Source organism: Thamnophis sirtalis, unplaced genomic scaffold (assembly GCF_051295495.1).
Source record: "Thamnophis sirtalis isolate CommonGarterSnake01/CBP01778 unplaced genomic scaffold, rThaSir2_p1.2 scaffold_9, whole genome shotgun sequence".
In the NCBI taxonomy this organism is placed as follows: domain Eukaryota; kingdom Metazoa; phylum Chordata; class Lepidosauria; order Squamata; family Natricidae; genus Thamnophis; species Thamnophis sirtalis.
Genome location: NW_028261389.1, coordinates 79505198 through 79525522, shown reverse-complemented (window position 1 = coordinate 79525522; position 20325 = coordinate 79505198). Strand labels below are relative to the sequence as shown.

General features: G+C 44.1%; 1 protein-coding gene across 4 annotated transcripts in view; it reads right to left on the bottom strand.

Annotated features, from left to right (window-relative positions):
• The window catches only part of LOC148044214 (NADH-cytochrome b5 reductase 3-like), a 33952-nt gene extending 15338 nt beyond the window's left edge, over positions 1-18614 (bottom strand). For all 4 annotated transcript variants that reach the window (XM_087722360.1, XM_087722363.1, XM_087722362.1 and 1 more), the window contains exons 1-2: positions 18428-18614; positions 229-360 (exon numbers count right to left, since the gene is read on the bottom strand). In XM_087722360.1, coding sequence (XP_087578486.1) covers positions 229-360; positions 18428-18448 — 153 coding nt within the window. In that variant the 5' untranslated portion in view covers positions 18449-18614. The remainder of the gene's footprint in view (positions 1-228; positions 361-18427) is intronic.
• Between the last annotated feature and the right edge of the window lie 1711 nt (positions 18615-20325).

Here is a 20325-nt window from a genome sequence, read left to right as displayed (position 1 = left end):
GAGGATGGTGAGAGAGAGGGGAGCATGAGAGAGAGGCGGGAGAGGGAGAGAGAATGGAGTGTGAGAGGAGTGGGAGAGGCAAGACAGGGAGAGAGAGAGGGTGAGAGAAATGGGAGCATGAGAGAGAGGAGGGGAGAGAGGAGAGGGAGGGAGAGAGAGAGGAGAGAGGAAAGGGAGAGAAGGGGGGAGGAAAGGGAGAGAAATATAAGGGAATAGTTTATGTGTTACCTCTTTATCAATCAGCCTTAATGCATATTTCACATCCGGATTTTCCAGCGTGATCGGAGGCATAGCTTTCGCGAAAAGTCGCTTGATCAAACTGATCACGAAATAGACTGGAAACAGGACAATGTTTCCCACCTGTAACAAAGAAAGAAGATGTTAAAATTCAGCATCCTGATTTGATAAACAAGAAATAAATTAGAAAATGGCTAAGAACTGTTAGGTAAGCTCCCTGTTGGGAGAGCGAATACATTCAGAGAAGCATTGTGAGAGTTGTGTTGGAGAACGCACAAACCAGCATACAGAGAGACTGCAGTTTAAATAGGCTTTTACTTTCGTGGAAATAGAGGTTTCAGAGTCCATCAAACAGTCCAAGTTATACACGGATAAGACAGTCAGTCATCAATGCCTTTCAGTTAAGGGATAATCCAAATAACATAGTCCAGTATCATATAATCAGTTCAGAACTCAAAGTTTGCTAGCAGTTGCAAAACTTACAATAGCTCACGACACTTTCTAACAGCCAGCTTCCAAAAACACTCAGATCAGATCAGCCCAGCATCTAACGAACAGAGAGCTAACAGTCATTCTGGCTCCCTCTTATGGCCGATTGAGGAAAACAGCAACCAATCACATTTTACAGTATGATTTAAAGAAACCGGTACAGCATTGCTATATGGTTTATATATTGCCAACCCAACCGTTACATTATATTCCTAACAAGAACAAAACAAATGAACAACAGGAGTGCTTTTTCAGTGTTATCTGCTAACCATGAAACACGATCAGGTAATCGCATTTAAATATTATTATTAGATGGCATTAAAGATACGAGTTCTTCCTTTGTAAACAGCTAATTAGGTGATATGTAACTTGTTGGCATTATCTTACAAGGGGAAGAATAGGGTGAACTGAGAAAAATGTGTCTTTTTGCAACTCTTGCAAAGTTCCCAAGCATTCTGCATCAATGATCTCTGCAATTGTTTCAATAACCTTCTGTTAGTTAGTTAGATCAGGATTACTCTGGACATACCGCAGGGAGATTTTATTCAAAGCTCTACAGGGAATGGCGGGAGTGGGGTGGGGGGTGGGGGCTCAGAGGTTAAAGATGCTGAGCTTGTTATCTGGAAAGCTAACAGCCTGGGTTCAAGACCCCAACACTGTGAGAAAGGGCGAGCTTCCATCCTTGCCTCAGCTCCTGCCCACCAAGCAGTTCGAGAGCACGCAAATGCGAGTAGATCAATAGGCACCACTTTGGTGGGAAGGTAGCAATGATCCATGTGACTTTAGCATATAACCATTCTGGCCACGGGACCAGGGAAAATGTCTTCGGACAATGCTTCCTCCCTTGGCTAAGAAACGGGGATATAATTACACTCTAAACCAGGGGGTGTCAAACTCAAGGCCCGGGGGCCGGATCCAGCCCACGTGATGCTTAGATCTGGCTCACGGGGCTGTCCTGGAAACAGCAAAGGACCGGCCGGTGGTCGCGTGCAATCCTCCCAAACTCCATTTTCACTGGAAGAGAACTGCAGGAGACCGTCGCAGCCAAAAACGGAGCTCGGGAGCCCATTTTCACTGGCAGAAGTGCTCGGGCCAGCCACCGGCGCCGACCTGAGTGACGTTGAGCTGGCCACACCAACCCTGGCCATGCCCCCCCCTCCCCCGAGGGTCAAACACAACCCTGGTGCAGCCCTCAATGAAATCGAGTTTGACACCCCTGCCCTAGACTCAGATGTGACTGGAGAGGGGAGACTTCTTTACGTACAGCGAATGTCTATCTCAGTGATGGCCAACCTTTTTGTAAACGTGTGCCAAAATTGGGCATGCGTGTGCGGTAGTGCGCGCCCCACACCCACAATGCAATGCACCCCGCCCAACTGCATTTCTAAACTTCTGGTTGGCCCGCTGGGCCCATTTTTCGCCCTCCCCAGGCTCTGGAAGCTTTCCTGGAGCTGGGGGAGGGCGAAAACGGCGTCCCCTGGCTCTCCGGAAGCCGGAAACTGATTGTTTTCAAACTTCCAGTTGGCCAGTTAGGGTCGTGTTTTGCCCCCCAGGCTCCAGAGGCTTTCCTAAAGCCCGAGGGGGGCAAAAACGGCCGCCACTGGTCCTCCAGAAGGCCAAAAATATGCACATGGCCGGCATGTGCATATCGCGCTGCAGCTGACGGCTTGCATGCCATAGATTTTGCCATCACAGGTCTATCTGAATAAATGAATGGTTGACTTTCCTTCTAATCCCCAGAAAAGCTGAGATAACAGATATTTTCACTTCCACCGTCATGTCCACACAACCTTGCACAGTTAAAAACAGTTCCTAGTAGATAAAACGTCCCCAGATTGATTTGACTATGCTCAAAATAAATGCGGGACTAAGAAATTCCAGATAGTTTATAACTGAAGAAACAAGGAATGATATAATCTGTTTAGAGTTGGCCTAACAAAAGAGGAGTTAAAGCTCAAATGGAAGATGATACTAACTTTTTAAAAGTTTCTTTTAGAATATCTTTGTTAAAGATTTATACCCTGTATTGGTTCTGGGAAGTCTTGGGGGGGGGAGAAGGTTGGGGGGGGGAGGGTAGGGGGAGGGAGGTAAACATTTGTAAAAGCTTTTTTTTCCAAAAAATTTCAATAAAAAAAATATGTCCCCGTCTCTCAGCTGTAAAAACATTCTGTAAGCAATATTATAGCAACCACCCACTGGCATTCATTCGCAATTTCAATAAACCTCCAATAACATTACACCTTTATAGCAATAGCAATAGCAATAGCAGTTAGACTTATATACCGCTTCATAGGGCTTTCAGCCCTCTCTAAGCGGTTTACAGAGTCAGCATATCGCCCCCACAGTCTGGGTCCTCATTTCACCCAGATAGATAGATAGATAGATAGATAGATAGATAGATAGATAGATAGATAGATAGATAGATAGATAGATAGATAGATAGATAGATAGATATAGAGAGGGGAAGAGATAGATATAGAGAGAGGGAGGGAGAGATAGATATAGATAGATATAGATAGATAGATAGATAGATAGATAGATAGATAGATAGATAGATAGCAATAGCAGTTAGACTTATATACCGCTTCGTAGGGCTTTCAGCCCCCTCTAAGCGGTTTACAGAGTCAGCATATTGCCCCCAACAATCCGGGTCCTCATTTTTACCCACCTCGGAAGGATGGAAGGCTGAGTCAACCCTGAGCCGGTGAGATTTGAACCGCCGAACTGCAGCTTAGCAGTCAGCTGAAGTGGCCTGCAGTACTGCACTCTAACCACCTGCGCCACCTCGGCTCTTAAAATGTAAAATAACATTTTACATTGGGAATACTTTTCTTTCGAGAAGAAAGTGATAGGTTGCGAGACTATTTCCCTTCCAAAATGCGCTTTGCAAATCTGCATTTGCCGTGCGAGTCAGTGAAAGGTTCCTTCTTGCAAAAGACGAAGATTTCAAGGCTGAAAACAACTCCTAACACCAAAAAAAAGCAGAGATCGTTCCCCCAGCAGATAGCATTTGGCCTTGAGGATTGTGTCACTAATCCTTCTTCCCAACTGCTATCAACCTTCCCTTCGTCCCAAGGTAAGGACTTCATCAAATCCGCTTGCGCAACTGAAGCGTACTTGAATTTTCGACCCCCGTGTGGGCTATTCATCTAATTGAACTTACAGAGTTGGCCTTGGTGATGGGACCCCTGATAAAAGAGCATGTGGGGGGAAATGACATATGTCAACTATCCAGGCCAATTCTAATCCCAGAAGAAATCAACCACGACTGTCCTCTTTGGAAGGACAGAATGTTGGAGCTGGAGCCGAAATAATTTTGGCCACCTGGGAAGAGAGGGCTCCTCGGAGACGGCTGATATTTCAACAAGCTTGAAACTTGGAAGGAGGCTGTGTGGTTTTTCTCTTGTACACTCGTGCTCACACATCTCTTGCTGGTTGGAAAAAAAAATGAATTTAAATATAATTCCTGTTATATTAGACAAGGCAGACGGCGACTTCGGAGGATAATCAGAACCGCAGAAAAGGCAATTTGCTACCAAACCTGCCTTCCATTGAGGGTCTGTAACACTGCAGGAGTTAAAAAGAGGGCTGGGAAAATATCTACAGACCCCTAAAATCCTGGACGTAAATTGTTTCAACTCCTATCCTGAAAACGACGCTATGGAGCACTGCACACCAAGACAACTAGACACAAGGAGAGTTTTTCCCCGGACGCCATCACTCTGCTAAACAACTAATTCCCACCACACTGTCAAACTATTCACTAAGGCTGCTTTACTATTACTATTAGTCTTCTCATTGTTCCTATCATCCATCTCCTCCCACTTATGACTGCAGGACTGTGTTGCTTGTATCATTACGATTTATATTGATATTGTTTCCTGATTGCCTATGACTATCATTAAATGCTGTACCTTTTGATTCTTGACGAATGTATCTTGTCTTTTTATGTACACTTGAGAGCATCTGCACCAAAGACAACTTCCTTGTGTGTCCAATCACATTTGGCCAATAAAGAATTCTGTTCTATTCTATTCTATTCTACTCTATTCTATGTTATTCCATTCCATTCCATTCTATTCTTAATCTATTCCATTCCATTCTGTTCTTAATCTATTCTATTCTATTTGATTCGATTCTGATCCTACTCTATATTCTATTTTTTTTCCTTTTCCTATATCCTATCATTTCCTATTTCCTGTTCTATTCTATTCTACATTCTATTCTATATATTCTGTTTTTTCTCTTTTCTTTTCTTCTCTTCCAATCTAATCTATCCTAACCCTATTCAATACAATAGCAGAGTTGGAAGGGACCTTGGAGGTCTTCTAGTCCAACCCCCTGCCTAGGCAGGAAACCCTATACCGTTTCAGACAAATGGCTATCCAGCATCTTCTTGAAGACTTCCAGTGTTGGGGCATTCACAACTTCTGGAGGCAACTTCTGTTCCACTGATTAATTGTTCTCACTGTCAGGAAATTTCTCCTTAGTTGTAAATTGCTTTTCTCCTTGATTAGTTTCCACCTATTGCTTCTTGTCCTGCCCTCAGGTGCCTTGGAGAATAGTTTGACTCCCTCTTCTTTGTGGCAACCCCTGAGATATTGGAACACTGCTATCATCTCTCCCCTTTTCTCCCCTATTCTATTTTATTCTAATCTATTCTAATCCTATCCTAATCCTATTCTATTCCTTATAAAAACATAAGAAGCATATTTTGTATATACTTTCCAAGAAGTGTAGAATACTTTTTTCTTCTTATTTATAAAAAAAGGATTGGGGTTGTTGTTTTTTGGCAGGATAGAGCTTCATAGTTCTGAAATAATCAATTATCTCCTTTAGATGCTACATCAGATATTCCCAGAGCTGGCACTAATGTTCATTAATTACTAATGCAGGAAGATTTCTGTTTTGAAGCACAAGACCGAAAATGCCATATTTTCAGTCTCTTTCCGGCAAGGGTTGGGGGGGGGGAAGAGGGAGAAGAAAACCATATGACTGTCTCCTGACCACAAAATATTGCATCTATAAATAGTCCTCAAAATACGAAATGAACCGTTCCAATATCCAAGTTGCGCCTGTGTGACTTGGAATGAAACGAACAAAACGTTGAAAAGTTAGGACGTTTATGTTGTTAACTTAGCGAGCCCGTCTAAATTACACTAAAGGAACCAAAATATCTTTGCAATCCCCTCAAGGCCTGTCACAATTGCTGGCTTCCTAATGTTTGGAAATTGAAGGTTGGAACATTTGACATGTCCTACAGCAGTTAGGCTTGTGTAGGAGACAACAATGGAGGAGGAGGAGGAGGAGGAGGAGGAGGAGGAGGAGGAGGAGGAGGAGGAGGAGGAGGAGGAGGAGGAGGAGGAGGAGGAGGAGGAGGAGAGAAGAGGAAGATTGTGGGTCCCTTGGTGCTCTCTGAGCTTGGTGGTTTTCTTGCAGATGTTGCATTACCAAACTAGGCAACAGCATCAGTGCTAGAGAAGAGTAGGGTTTGAGTAGTAGTAGTAGTAGTAGTAGTAGTAGTAGTAGTAGTAGTAGAAGAAGAAGAAGAAGAAGAAGAAGAAGAAGAAGAAGAAGAAGAAGAAGAAGAAGAAGAAGAAGAAGAAGAAGAACTACTATAGGGTTCTAGTGCTCTCTGAGGTTGGTGGTTTTCTTGCAGACGTTTCATTACCCAACTAGGCAACAGCATCAGTGCTAGAGGGGAGTAGGGTTTGAGTAGTAGTAGTAGTAGTAGTAGTAGTAGTAGTAGTAGTAGTAGTAGTAGAAGAACTATAGGGTTCTTAGTGCTCTCTGAGCTTGGTGGCTTTCTTGCAGACGTTTCATTACCCAACTAGGCAACAGCATCAGTGCTAGAGGGGAGTAGGGTTTGAGTAGTAGTAGTAGTAGCAGCAGCAGCAGTAGTAGAAGAAGAACTACTACTACTACTACTACTATAGGGTCTTTGATGCTCTATGAGCTTGGTGGTTTTCTTGCAGATGTTTCATTACCCAACTAGGCAACAGCATCAGTGCTAGAGGGGAGTAGGGTTTGAGTAGTAGTAGTACTAGAAGAAGAAGGCGAAGGAGAAGGAGGAGAAGGAGATGATGATGATGATGATGGAGGAGGAGCCTCGAGGGGTCCTTTGTACACTCTGAGCTTGGTGGCTTTCTTGCAGACATTTCATTATCCAACTAGGTAACATCATCAGCGCATGTGGGGATTAAATGAAAGGCGATTCCCATGGAAGCAGATCTGGGTTCCTGTAGCAAGGCTACAGGAAACTAACACAAAACTACTAAAAGAAAACAAGAAATAAAGCCCTGGGGGGGGGGGGGAACTCAGTTTCCTTTTTTAAAAACGCCAAAGAAGAGTTGGATCCTACTCTCAGCCCTCCCAAAACACTAACCGAGATGCGAGCTTAGCATTCTTGGCTCCCATTTACGGGCGTGGCAAGCGCTGAGCAATGTAGAAGCAATTCAGATTTAGTTCTCTGACACAGCCTCAATGCTTGCCAATAATAATAATAAAAAAAAGAACGGCAGGAAGAAAATAGCCATGCGTCCTGAAAAAAAAAATTATAAGGGGAGAGAGAGAGGTTGTGCTTTCAATCTGTTGCATTTTAGGAACACCCAAATTCTACCCAACTCTACCCCCAACTTTGCTTCTCAACTGTCAACATGTTTTGGGGGTACAAAGATTGGAAATGCACAGTTGCTTCGTTCCTATCTTTAGCTTTGCTTGCCCAAATATCACCAGATACACAAAGGAATATTCCTCTGGATTGCATTATATTTACATCATATATATGTTTATATTATTTCCTAGGATGGTTTCCAGAGCCAACGAACCAAAAGGGAGCAAGCCAGGAAAAAAATAATAATATTGTCCCGGGATCAAAGCCAACATTTATTTATGCAGTTAAGAAACCTTGTCTGGGTTGACAGAAAAATAATATCAAAGTAGACCAGGGCACGAACTTTTAATTCTTTTCTTCACCCAGTTTTGAATCCATTTTTTTTTTAAATCCTCACTCTTCTGTTCCTCTAAATCAGGGGTCTCTAACCTTGGCAATGTAATAACTTGTGGACTTCAATAGCAGTAACTCTGAGAAGGGTCTTGGAGTCTTAGTGGACAACTAAATCAACTAAATATGAGCCAAGAGTTTGCAGCGGCAGCCAAAAAAGCCAATGCAATCCTAAATTACATTAATTTAGGGATGCAATCAAGATCAAGGGTGGTGTAATACCACTTTGTAAAGCCTTAGTAAGACCACACCTAGAACCCTGCATCCAGTTTTGGTCACCACACTATAAAAAAAGATGTGGAGACTCTAGAACAGTGTTTCTCAACCTTGGCAACTTGAAGATGTCCGGACTTCAACTCCTAGAATTCCCCAGCCAGCATTCGCTGGCTGGGGAATTCTAGGAGTTGAAGTCCGGACATCTTCAAGTTGCCAAGGTTGAGAAACACTGTTCTAGAAAGAGGGCAGAGAAGAGCAACCAGATGCTTTGATGCTGCTTCAGCTGCCATTGAAACAGGGAATGGGGGGGCATGGTATTTGGGAGGGGAATCATGATGTGCTGGAGGAAGATTCTAGACGCTGGCCTGACCATCTCATTGCGCATGTGGAGGGAGTTTCCCACCAAGGTTAACTGTCCGGCATTCCACCCTGGTGATGTTTTTTTGAAGATATCTCCCACCTGACAGTTGGGTGAATTATAATTGGACTATGGACTGGGGTGCCAAGGGGAGGGGATTGAACTATACCTGATATTCTTTGCTTTCGGGCCTAATTATCCAGATTCAGCTTATCTTCGCTACTATGCGTTTGTAATTAGTAAAAGTACACTTAATTTCAAACCAACGGAGTTGAGTGGTTTCTTTCCTGATTATTAAATGAAGCAGAACCTGACAATAGGAAGATGAGGGGACTGGAGGCTAAAACATACGAAGAATGGCTGCAGGAACCCTAGTGAAGGGAAGGACCAGGGGAGACAGGACAGCATCTTCTAATATTTGGGGGGCTGCCATAGAGAGGAGGGGGTCAGGATATTTTCCAAAGCACCCTAAGGCCAGACAAGGAATAATGGATGGAAACTGACCAAGGAGAGATTCAACCTGGAAATAAATAAGGAGAATTTTTCTGACAGCGAGAGCAATCAACCAATGGGACAGAAGTTGCTTTCAGAAGTTGCGGGAGCTTCATCCCTGGAGGCTTTCAAGAACAGACTGGACTGGCATTTGTCAGAAATGGTGTAGGGGGTGTGTGTGTCTCCTGCTTGAGCGGGGTGCTGGTGGACTAGATGACCTCCAAGGCCCCGCCCAACTGTGTTATTCTATATTCAATGGAACTGAAGTGGCCTTCAAAAATTGTGGGAGCTCCATCACTGGAGGCTTTCAAGAGGAGACTGGACTGCCATCTGTCAGAAATGGTGTAAGGGTTCCTCATTGGGAGGGGGGGTGGACTAGATGACCTACAAGGTCCTTTCCAACTCTGTTAATCTAATCAGTATTCAACTCCCAGAATTCCTCAGCCAGTCATAAAACCGCCAAGGTTGAAGATTCCTGCTCTAAAAGAACCTTCTCAAGAACATCCAACGGAGGTCTAACGCTTACCAAACGTCTAAATTTGGCTAATCAACTATCGGGCCAGTGAAGCTAGCTCAGGAGGAAGAGATAGGTCCTCTGTCTCTTATTTTGCTCCTTCGTCAACCACAAGTGGAGAGGAACAAGGGAAATGGAGTAAGAGAGGATGAGAGAGAAGAGGGGTGGGGAAAGGACAGAGTTACCACATTGAAGAACGTCCTGATTCATGCTGAGATGCTACTTGAAAAACAATTAGCTAGGGCTGCTCAGAGAAATGATGGGAAGAACTCAAGGACATGACTGAGATGGAGGGAAGAGGAAATAAGGAAGAAGAGAAAAAGGAAAAGAGGATTAGGGGACTGGAGGCTAAACCATATGAAGAACGGTTGCAGGAACTGGGTATGTCTAGTTTAATGAAAAGAAGGACGAGGGGAGACATGATAGCAGCCTTCCAATATCTCAGGGGTTGCCACAAAGAAGAGGGAGTCAAGCTATTCTCCAAAGCACCTGAGGGCAGGACAAGAAGCAATGGGTGGAAACTAATTAAGGAGAGAAGCAATTTAGAACTAAGGAAAAGATTCCCGAGAGTTAGAAAAATGAATTGTATACATATTAAACATACGAGGAACGGTTGCAGGAACTGGGTATGTCTACTTTAATGAAAAGAAGGAGTAGGGGAGACATGATAGCAGTCTTCCAATATCTCAGGGGTTGCCCCAAAGAAGAGGGAGTCAAGCTATCCTCCAAGGGACCTGAGGGTAGAACAAGAAGCAATGGGTGGGAACTGATTAAGGAGAAATCCTTCTTTCTCTCCTTCCTTCCTTCCACCCTCCCATCCTTCTCTCTATGATCCTTCTGTCCTTCCTTCTTTCCCTCCTCTCCATCCTTCCTTCCAATATCTCAGGGGCTGCCCCAAAGAAGAGGGAGTCAAGCTACTCTCCAAGGCACCTGAGGGCAGGACAAGCAGCAACAGATGGAAACTAATCAAGGGGAGAAGCAACCTGAAATTAAGGAGAAACTTCCTAACAGTGAGGACAATTAACCAGTGGAACAGAAGTTGCCTCCAGATGTTGTGGATGCTCCATCACTGGAGGTTCTTTTTCAGAAGAGACTGGACACCCATTTGTCTAAAATGGTATATGCTTGAGCAGGGAGTTGGAGAAGAAGACCTCCAAGGTTCCTTCCAACTTCTGTTATCGAGATCCGTTCAGTTTTGAGACGGACTTCACACACTTCTCTTCTCTCCTTGAAACCTGAGGGTGTCCTATTCTTCCTGAACAAGACCACAGGCGCATAATTCTAAACGTCTTTTTAATACGTCAATTCCCAACAACTTATTCTCTGCGAAGAACTTTATGGAGTACAACTGAGACTCTGAATGCTTGGCCATTTTTAAAACCTCTTGCTCCAAAGCGATTTACTCCCCATAAAAATGGCGCTGGGTGATAAGGTGATTAGGAAAATATTAGAATGTGCAGAAATGAACAGATTAACGCTGGCAATTAAGGGGAAAGAACAAAGTGAATATTATATGATATGGGAATCATTTTGTCAGAATAAAAGTGGAAGTCGGGAATAAAAGGAGATTAAAGAAGTGCAGAAAACATGTTCAGATAGTGATATAAACAATATAATTGTTAGTACTATGATGACAAGGATTATATTAAATGTTGTTATTACATTTTTATTGGAAGATACATTAAGAGGGGAAAAAACGAACAGGTTTTTAGACCAAGCATGTCTGCTGTGATATCATTCCAACACTGAGAGATTTAGCAAGAGGTTTATCCTATAATAGTGGGTTGTGTGGATTCATTGTGGGTTGAATACTGTTGCATGGAAACACAGAATGGAGATTTAATAAATGCATTTTCTTTGTGTTCTTCACATTACAGCCAATTCCATTCATCTGATGCAGATTTCAAAGGAACTCAATTAAAGTTGAGAATTAAGGTTGTCACGACTCAGACAAAGCCTGCTATATCCTAAACAAACTTATATCGTAGTTGTCAATTCCCACAACTGATGTCAATTTATCATTTCTTTTTTGGAATACCATATACAGATCACCTTTGGCATGATGATGTGAAGGTATGAGACCTTGAAATGAGTTTAACATTATTATTAATCACTAATGAGCACGTCAATTAACTTAGATGCTAGTTAGGTAACAGAATAGGTGGCAATTACATTATTTTGATTACTAAGAGGAACCCTCTCAATTCCTGGCAAATAGATGGCGGAGAAATGGAGGTAGTGACCGATTTTACTTTCCTGGGCTCCAAGATCACCACAGATGAGGACTGCAGCCAAGGAATTAAAAGACACTTGCTCCTGGGGAGGAAAGCTATGGAAAATCTAGACAACTGACTAAAAAGTAGAGACATCCCCCTGCCAACAAAAGTGTGTATAGTCAAGGCTGTGGTTTTCCCAGTTGCAATGGATGGTTGTGAAGGCTGGACCATAAGGAAGGCTGAGGGCCAAAGAATGGAGGCCCTTGAACTCTGGTGCTGGAGAAGAAGACTCCTGCATTGAGTCCCTTGGACTGCAAGGCCATCCAACCGGTCAGTCCTAGAGGAGATCCACCCTGACTGCTCTTTAGAAGGCCGGATCCTGAAGAGGAAACTCAAATCCTTTGGCCACTCCCTAGAGAAGACCCTCATGCTGGGAACGATGGAGGGCAAAAGAAGAAGGGGACGACAGAGAATGAGGTGGTTGGATGGAGTCACCAAAGCAGCCAGCGTGAGCTTCAATGGACTCCAGAGGATGGTAGAGTAAAGGAAGGCTTGGAGGAACGCTGTCCATGGAGTCGCGATGGGCCAGACACAACTTTGCAACTAACAACAACAAGATGAACATTGGTGGACAGCACTAGCTTCAGGAGAACCTCAACAGATGTCCTTGCTAAAAGTCTCACCCAAGGAACATCTTCTGAAATTCACTAAACTTCCTTGAAATTTCTGACAGCAGATGGAAATTTACTGGGGAAGCTGGAATTTCAAATATATCCAAGTTATAGGTCTACCTATTAAGACTGCGGAAAACGCACCGTAGATCCCTCAAATGTCACAAGTGGAGCATCTCTTCGGAAGTAGCCGTGACCTTTGGAAAATGTGCAGAGATACATTTTGGCTGGCACCATAAAGCCAAGCGAAGCATGTGAATGGAATGAAAAGGGATCACCAAATGAGAAAAATTAAATCTTGCTTCTTGAGGTCAGCCAGGCCCAATAAACCCTGGACCCACATCTCTACAGTCAAATTCTACTGATTCTTATTATGCTTATTTTTAGAGATTACCTTTGCTTCTGATAGCCTACCACACACAATAGGATAAAGAGCAATAGAGTAGAGTAGAAATACACTAAACAGAGTTGGAAGGGACCTTAGAGGTCTTCTAGTCCAACCCCCTGCTCACGCAGGAAACCCTACACCACTTCAGACAAATGGCTATCCAACATCTTCTTAAAAACTTCCAGTGTTGGGGCCTTCACAACTTCTGGAGGCAAGTTGTTCCACTGGTTAATTGTTCTGTCAGGAAATGTCTCCTTAGTTCTAGGTTGCTTCTCTCCTTGATTAGTTTCCACCCATTGCTTCTTGTTCTGCCTTCAGGTGCTTAGAGTAGAGTAGAAGAGAAAATAGAATAGAATAGAATAAGTGTAGAGTGCAGTAGAGTAGAATATAGAAGAGTAGAGTAGAACAGAATAGCAGAGTTGGAAGGGACCTTGGAGGTCTTCTAGTCCAACCCCCTGATTAGGCAGGAAACCCTACACCACTTCAGACAAACGGTTATCCAACATCTTCTTAAAAACTTCCAGTGTTGGGGCCTTCACAACTTCTGGAGGCAAGTTGTTCCACTGGTTAATTGTTCTGTCAGGAAATGTCTCCTTAGTTCTAGGTTGCTTCTCTCCTTGATTAGTTTCCACCCATTGCTTCTTGTCCTGCCTTCAGGTGCTTAGAGTAGAGTAGAAGAGAAGAGAAAATAGAATAGAATAGAATAGTAGAGTTGAATAGAATAGAATAGAATACAATACAATACAATACCAGAGTTGGAAGGGACCTTGGAGGTCTTCTAATCCAACCCCCTGCCTAGGCAGGAAACCCTATACCATTTCAGACAAATGGTTATCCAACATCTTCTTAAAAACTTCCAGTGTTGGAGCATTCACAACTTCTGGAGGCAAGTTGTTCCACTGATTAATTGTTCTAACTGTCAGGAAATTTCTTCTTAGTTCTTCTAAATTGCTTCTCTCCTTGATGACTTTCTATCCATTGTTTCTTGTTCATTTAACCGTCTTGCTTCTTCTACGAAAAATAACTGGGTTTTTTTTTTTTTACAACTTGGAAGATTATTTCTCATACTAGTTGTTGGTTGGAAGACATGGAAGTTAAGCAAGTACACAGACTCCAGAAGTACAGAGATTGTAGTTTCGATCAGAACATTTTTTAAAAAAACAACACATACATATTTTGGAAAGAAAACATTGGAAATCTAGCTTTAGGGAAACTCATTTTCCTAGTTCCCAGCTTGCTTGGAATGAGATTTTAATTGTTATTAGAATCTTAGTTACCTGCTCCTCACAAGCTGCTTTTAACTCCTTCCTTTAATTAATTAAAATTCAGGTTGAGTTAAAAAGCCAGCGATTAACCAATTATAAATCCCATTAGGCCTACTTAAAGGGGGAGAGGAGATCCTAACCCTGTAAATGCCCTAAGAGGCTTCCAACACAATGAAATTAGGAGTCCCCAGGATAAGAATCAAAACACGAAACAAAATGTTCTTTCTTGCAACGATTCAGTCCCTGAAGAAATGACACCCAGAGCCAAATGTTATTTCTGGCCTGGCGTGGGAGAGAGAAAGGGGAAAAAATTCCTTGCACTCGGTTGCCCAAATGTTGCCTAGAGTGTTTGTGGCAAGAGCCGTGTGGGTGGAAGGTTCAAATGGATGGAAGGCTGTTGGCTTCGGTGTTGGGTTTCCCCCACCTTGGCAGCTTGAATGGACTTCCGCTCCCAGAATTCCTCGGCTGGCAACAGAACCCCTTCCGCTACCTGGCTCGAAATTTTGGCCTTGGACAACCTAGAACTATGCCTAGAACGGAGCGTAGTACGCAAAATTATCTGCTACAACGTCCTACCTGTCAATGACGTCTTCAGCTTCAACCACAACCACACACAAACTCACAATAGATACAAACTCAAGGTCAACCGCTCCAAACTCGATTGCAGAAAATACGACTTCAGCAACAGAGGGGTCAACGCCTGGAATGCTCTACCTGACTCTGTGGTTTCTTCCCCAAAACTTTAACCTTAAACTGTCTACTGTGGACCTCACCCCATTCCTAAGAGGTCCCTAAAGGGGGCATGCATAAACTCATCAACTTGCCTACCGCCCCTGTCCGACTGTCCCCATTTATTTGTACCCATTTCCTATGTTCTTATTCATGTTCTTATTCCTGTTATCTTGTACATGAGTGGCTAAGTAAGTAAGTAAGTAGGTAAGTAGGTAGGTAGGTAGGTAGGTAGGTAGGTAGGTAAGTAAGTAAGTAAGTAAGTAAGTAAGTAAGTAAGTAAGTAAGTAAGTAAGTAAGTAAGTAAAAATAAATTCTCCAATTCTGGGAGTTGGAAGGCCACAGTAAGTAAGTAAGGAGGAGCCGAGGTGGCACAGTGGTTAGAGTGCAGTACTGCAGGCCACTTCAGCTGACTGTTATCTGCAGTTCAGCGGTTCAAATCTCACTGGCTCAAGGTTGACTCAGCCTTCCATCCTTCCGAGGTGGGTAAAATGAGGACCCGGATTGTTGTTGGGGGCGATATGCTGCCTCTGTAAACCACTTAGAGAGGGCTGAAAGACCTATGAAGCGGTATATAAGTCTAACTGCTATTGCTAAGTACTATAAGTAAGTTAAATTCCCCAATTCTGGGAGCTGGAAGTCCACAGTAAATAAGCAAGTAAATTGTAAGTACCGGTAAGTGAGTAAGTGAGTAAGTAAATAAATAAAATAAATTCCCCAATTCTGGGAGTTGGAAGGCCAGAGTAAGTAAGTTACTATAAGTAAGTTAAATTCCCCAATTCTGGGAGCTGGAAGTCCAAAGTAAATAAGTAAGTAAATTGTAAGTAAGTGAGTAAGTAAATAAATAAAATAAATTCCCCAATTCTGGGAGTTGGAAGGCCAGAGTAAGTAAGTTACTATAAGTAAGTTAAATTCCCCAATTCTGGGAGCTGGAAGTCCAAAGTAAATAAGTAAGTAAATTGTAAGTAAGTGAGTAAGTAAATAAATAAAATAAATTCCCCAATTCTGGGAGTTGGAAGGCCAGAGTAAGTAAGTTACTATAAGTAAGTTAAATTCCCCAATTCTGGGAGCTGGAAGTCCAAAGTAAATAAGTAAGTAAATTGTAAGTAAGTGAGTAAGTAAATAAATAAAATAAATTCCCCAATTCTGGGAGTTGGAAGGCCAGAGTAAGTAAGTTACTATAAGTAAGTTAAATTCCCCAATTCTGGGAGCTGGAAGTCCAAAGTAAATAAGTAAGTAAATTGTAAGTAAGTGAGTAAGTAAATAAATAAAATAAATTCCCCAATTCTGGGAGTTGGAAGGCCAGAGTAAGTAAGTTACTATAAGTAAGTTAAATTCCCCAATTCTGGGAGCTGGAAGTCCAAAGTAAATAAGTAAGTAAATTGTAAGTAAGTGAGTAAGTAAATAAATAAAATAAATTCCCCAATTCTGGGAGTTGGAAGGCCAGAGTAAGTAAGTTACTATAAGTAAGTTAAATTCCCCAATTCTGGGAGCTGGAAGTCCAAAGTAAATAAGTAAGTAAATTGTAAGTAAATTGTAAGTAAGTGAGTAAGTAAATAAATAAAATAAATTCCCCAATTCTGGGAGTTGGAAGGCCACAGTAAGTAAGTTACTATAAGTAAGTTAAATTCCCCAATTCTGGGAGCTGGAAGTCCAAAGTAAATAAGTAAGTAAATTGTAAGTAAGTAAGTAAATAAATAAAATAAATTCCCCAATTCTGGGAGTTGGAAGGCCACAGTAAGTAAGTGAGTGTGTGAGTGAGTGAGTGAATAAGTAAGTAAGTAAAAATAATAATAAATCCCCCAATTGTGGAAGTCCAAAGTAAATAAGTGAGTAAATTGTAAGTAAGTAAGTGAGTAAGTAAGTAAATGAATAAAATAAATTCCCCAATTCTGGGATGTTGGAAGTCTACAGTAAGTAAGTAAGTAAAAATAATAATAAATCCCCCAATTCTGGAAGTCCAAAGTAAATAAGTGAATAAATTATAAGTAAGTAAGTGAGTAAGTAAGTAATTAAATGAATAAAATAAATTCTCCAATTCTGGGAGTTGGAAGTCCATCCATCTTGCAAGTTGCCACAATTGAGAAAGGCAGCACCAAAACTGTTCCAGAGTACGATTGTGGACATGACAATAAATATATCCCTCACCCATATTTATATATATATATTTAAGGCACAAACTGGATCTTAGCCCAGAGACCCAGACCATGGCCAATTCAGAGGCAGGCAGACACTTCATTCCAGGCCTTGGCAGGAAGCCCATCCTTCCCATCGGCTCCCAGGATCCAGGAGCATCTCTGGTCCTGAAGAGGAGTGAAGGAAGAAGGCCTTTCCAGCAAGTGCTTCAACCCCATGAGAGGGTTGGGCCCCAACCTCTCCAAAGTGGCAGGGCCATTTAGCTCCCCCCCCCCCCCGCCCCGGTGAGCCAAAAGCAAGACTGGAGAAGGAGGAGAAAAAGGAGGAAGAAAGGAAGCAGGGAAAGAAAGGAGAAGGCAGAGAAAGAAAAAGAAAGGAAGAAAGAAAGAAAGAAAGAAAGAAAGAAAGAGAAGGGGAAAGGAGGGAGACAAAATGGGGAAGAGAAGAAGGAAGGAGACAGGAAGCAGAGGCAGAAAGAAGAGGAAGGAGAGAAGGAGAAGGGAAGCAGAGGAGAAAAGAGAAAGAGAGAGGGAGAAAGGGGAGAAGGAGAAGGGAAGCAGGGAAGAAAGGAGGGAAGGGGAGTAAGAGAAGAAGGGAAAAGGAGGAGAAAGGAGGCAGGCAGTCAAAGGAGAGGAGAAGTGGGCGGAAGTAGGGAGAAAGGAAGGAAGTGAGGGAGAGAAGGAGTAGGGAAGCAGAGGGGGGAAAGAAACAAGAGGGGGAGGAGGAGAAGGAAGGAAGAGGAGGAGGAAAGGGTAGGGAAGCAGAGGGAAAAAAGAAATGAGAGAGAGAGAGAGAGAAGAAGGAGGAGGAGGAGGAGGAGGGAGGAAAGGAGGAAGGAAACAGAAAGGGAGCAGGGAAGAAAGGAAAGAAGGGCAAAGAAGGCAGGAAGGGGAAAGGAGAAGGGGAAGGAAGTAAGAAGAAAGAAAGGAAGGAAGGGAAGGAATAGGGAATCAGAGGGGGGGAATAAAGAAAAGAGCGGAGGAAGAGGAGAAAGGAAGGATGGGAAGGAAGGAGTAGGCAAGCCGAATGGAAAAAACGAGAGACAGGGAGGAAGGGGGGAGGAGAAAAGAAGGAAGGAAGGAGTAGGGAAACAGAGGGGAAAAAAGAAACGAGAGAGAGAGAGAGAGAGAGAGAGAGAGAGAGAGAGGGAGGGAGGGAGGAAAGGAGGGAGGGGGAGAGAAAAGAAGGAAGGAAGGAGTAGGGAAACAGGGAAAAAAGAAACAGAGAGAGAGGGAGGAAAGGAGGGAGGGGGAGGAGAAAAGAAAGAAGGAAGGAGTAGGGAAACAGAGGGAAAAAAGAAACGAGAGAGAGAGGGGGGGAGGGAGGAAAGGAGGGAGGGGGGAGGAGAAAAGAAGGAAGGAGTAGGGAAACAGAGGGGAAAAAGAAACGAGAGAGAGAGAGAGAGAGAGAGAGAGAGAGGGAGGGAGGGAGGAAAGGAGGGAGGGGGAGGAGAAAAGAAGGAAGGAAGGAGTAGGGAACAGAGGGAAAAAAGAAACGAGAGAGAGAGAGAGGGAAGGGGAGAAAGGAAGGAAAGAAAGAAGGGGGAGAGGCGAGAGCGCCCTATGCGCCCCTCTCCAACCGGGCGCCCCGACCTCTCTCCTGGGGCGCAAGGGGGACCCCGGGGTGCAGGCAGAGCCCAGGGCAGCCCGGAGAAGCAGCCGTGGCGTTGGGGGTGTGTGTGGAGGGCCTCGGGGTGCCCCCTGCCTCGCTCACCGTGCTCAGGGCGGCGCCCATGGCTCCTCCGGCTCCGGCCTCTCCCCCGCCCTGGGCAACTCCGGCTCCTGCGGCCAGCCAGTCCCTCCGCTTCCTCCTCCTCCTCCTCCGCTGGGCGCTTCAGATGAGCCCGGAGAGGCTGCGCGCAGGCGGGCAAGGAAGGAGCCGCCACTCCCCGCCTCCAATCCACACAACGGGGCCTCTGGGAGGACGAGCGCCCGCCTCCCTTGCAGGAGGAGGGGCGGCCGAGGAGGATGGGAGTTGTAGTCCTTCCGCTTGCGGAGCCTTTGGGTGGCAGCGCAAAGACCCACCCACCCGCACCCACCCACGGAGAGAGAAACGCGGCAGAGCAGCCAGGAATATGGAAATGCGCATAGAGGCACAAATGCACAAATGCACAAACACACACACACAAAGAGAAACGTAGACATATGAAAAAATGCTCAGAGAGACACAAATGCGCACAGAGGGACACAAACAGACACACAAAGAGAAGCGCAAGGGTGCGCGTAGGAGTATAGAAGGATAACGATACGCAAGGAGGAGTGAATACATACAGACACACAAATACACACACACACACACACACACACACACAGGAACGCGCGGGTGCATGTAGAAATAAGAAAATTCGCGCACACACGCAAACACATTCGCACACTCAAACACACACACACACACACACACACACACACACACACACGCAACAGAGACACAGATTGCCCCCTCGGTGGAAGGGGGTCCTGGATCATCATCATCCATCATCATCATCATCATCATCATCATCATCATCATTTTTTGCAGCTCAGATTTGGGGTCAGGAAGTATCAACCCTGTTTGAAGAGAAGGCGACCTTCACGAAAGGCTGCTTCCACTTTCACTTTCACTTTCACTCCCCCCACCAACTCTCCCTTTGAGTCTCCGTCCACTCTAGTCTAGCCAATAACTCGGTGGCGTTCTCAGAGGCAGGGTTGGTTCTAAGGGACTGGGTGGCTCAGGGGCTAAGACACGCAGCTTGTCGATCAGAAAGGTTGGCGGTTCGAATCCCTGGCGAGTGAGCTCCCCCCGTTCCTTGTCCCAGCTTCTGCCAACCCAGTTTGGAAGCCTGTAAAAAAAAAATGCAAGGAGAAAAATAGGGACCACCTTTGGTGGGAAGGGAAGAGTGTTCCTGTGCGCTTGAGTCATGCCGGCCACATGACCACGGAGACGTCTTCGGACTGCGCTGGCTCTTCGGCTTTGAAATTGAGATGAGTAACCGCCCCCTAGAGTCGAGAACGACTAGCACAGATGTGCGTGGGGCTTATCTTAGCAATATGTCTTATATGACACGTCTGAGAATCAGCTCTTGTTTTCTACATTGAAAGGGGCCCACACCTCCCTTTTCCTTTATCTTCGTTATGCAGGCTTTGCAAATGCACCCCTCTCCCCTTCCTTCTGAGTGTATGACGCAACAATTGTTGGAAAAAATGTCCATCTGGGCACAAGACACTGGAAACATGGTGGCTGTTTGGAAAGATGGCTTAATGGTGGACAGGACGGTTCCACCACAAAACCGCGGACGACAAAATCGCGGACGACGAAAGCGCGTATGTGACGTCATCACAGCGCGACGAAAAAGATCGAAAAATGTAAAAATAAAGCCAAAACCTTACCCTAACCCCCCCAAACCTAACCCTAAACCTAACCCTAAACCTAACCCTTAACCTAACCCTAAACCTAACCCTAAACCTAACCCTTAACGTAACGAAAAACCTAACGCTAACCCTTAACCTAACGCTAAACGTAACGCTAACGCTCTAAACCTAACCCTAACCCTTAACCTAACCCTAACCCTAACCCTTAACCTAACCCTTACCTTTATGTGAATCGGCTTGCTGTAATTTAATTTTTATTTCAAT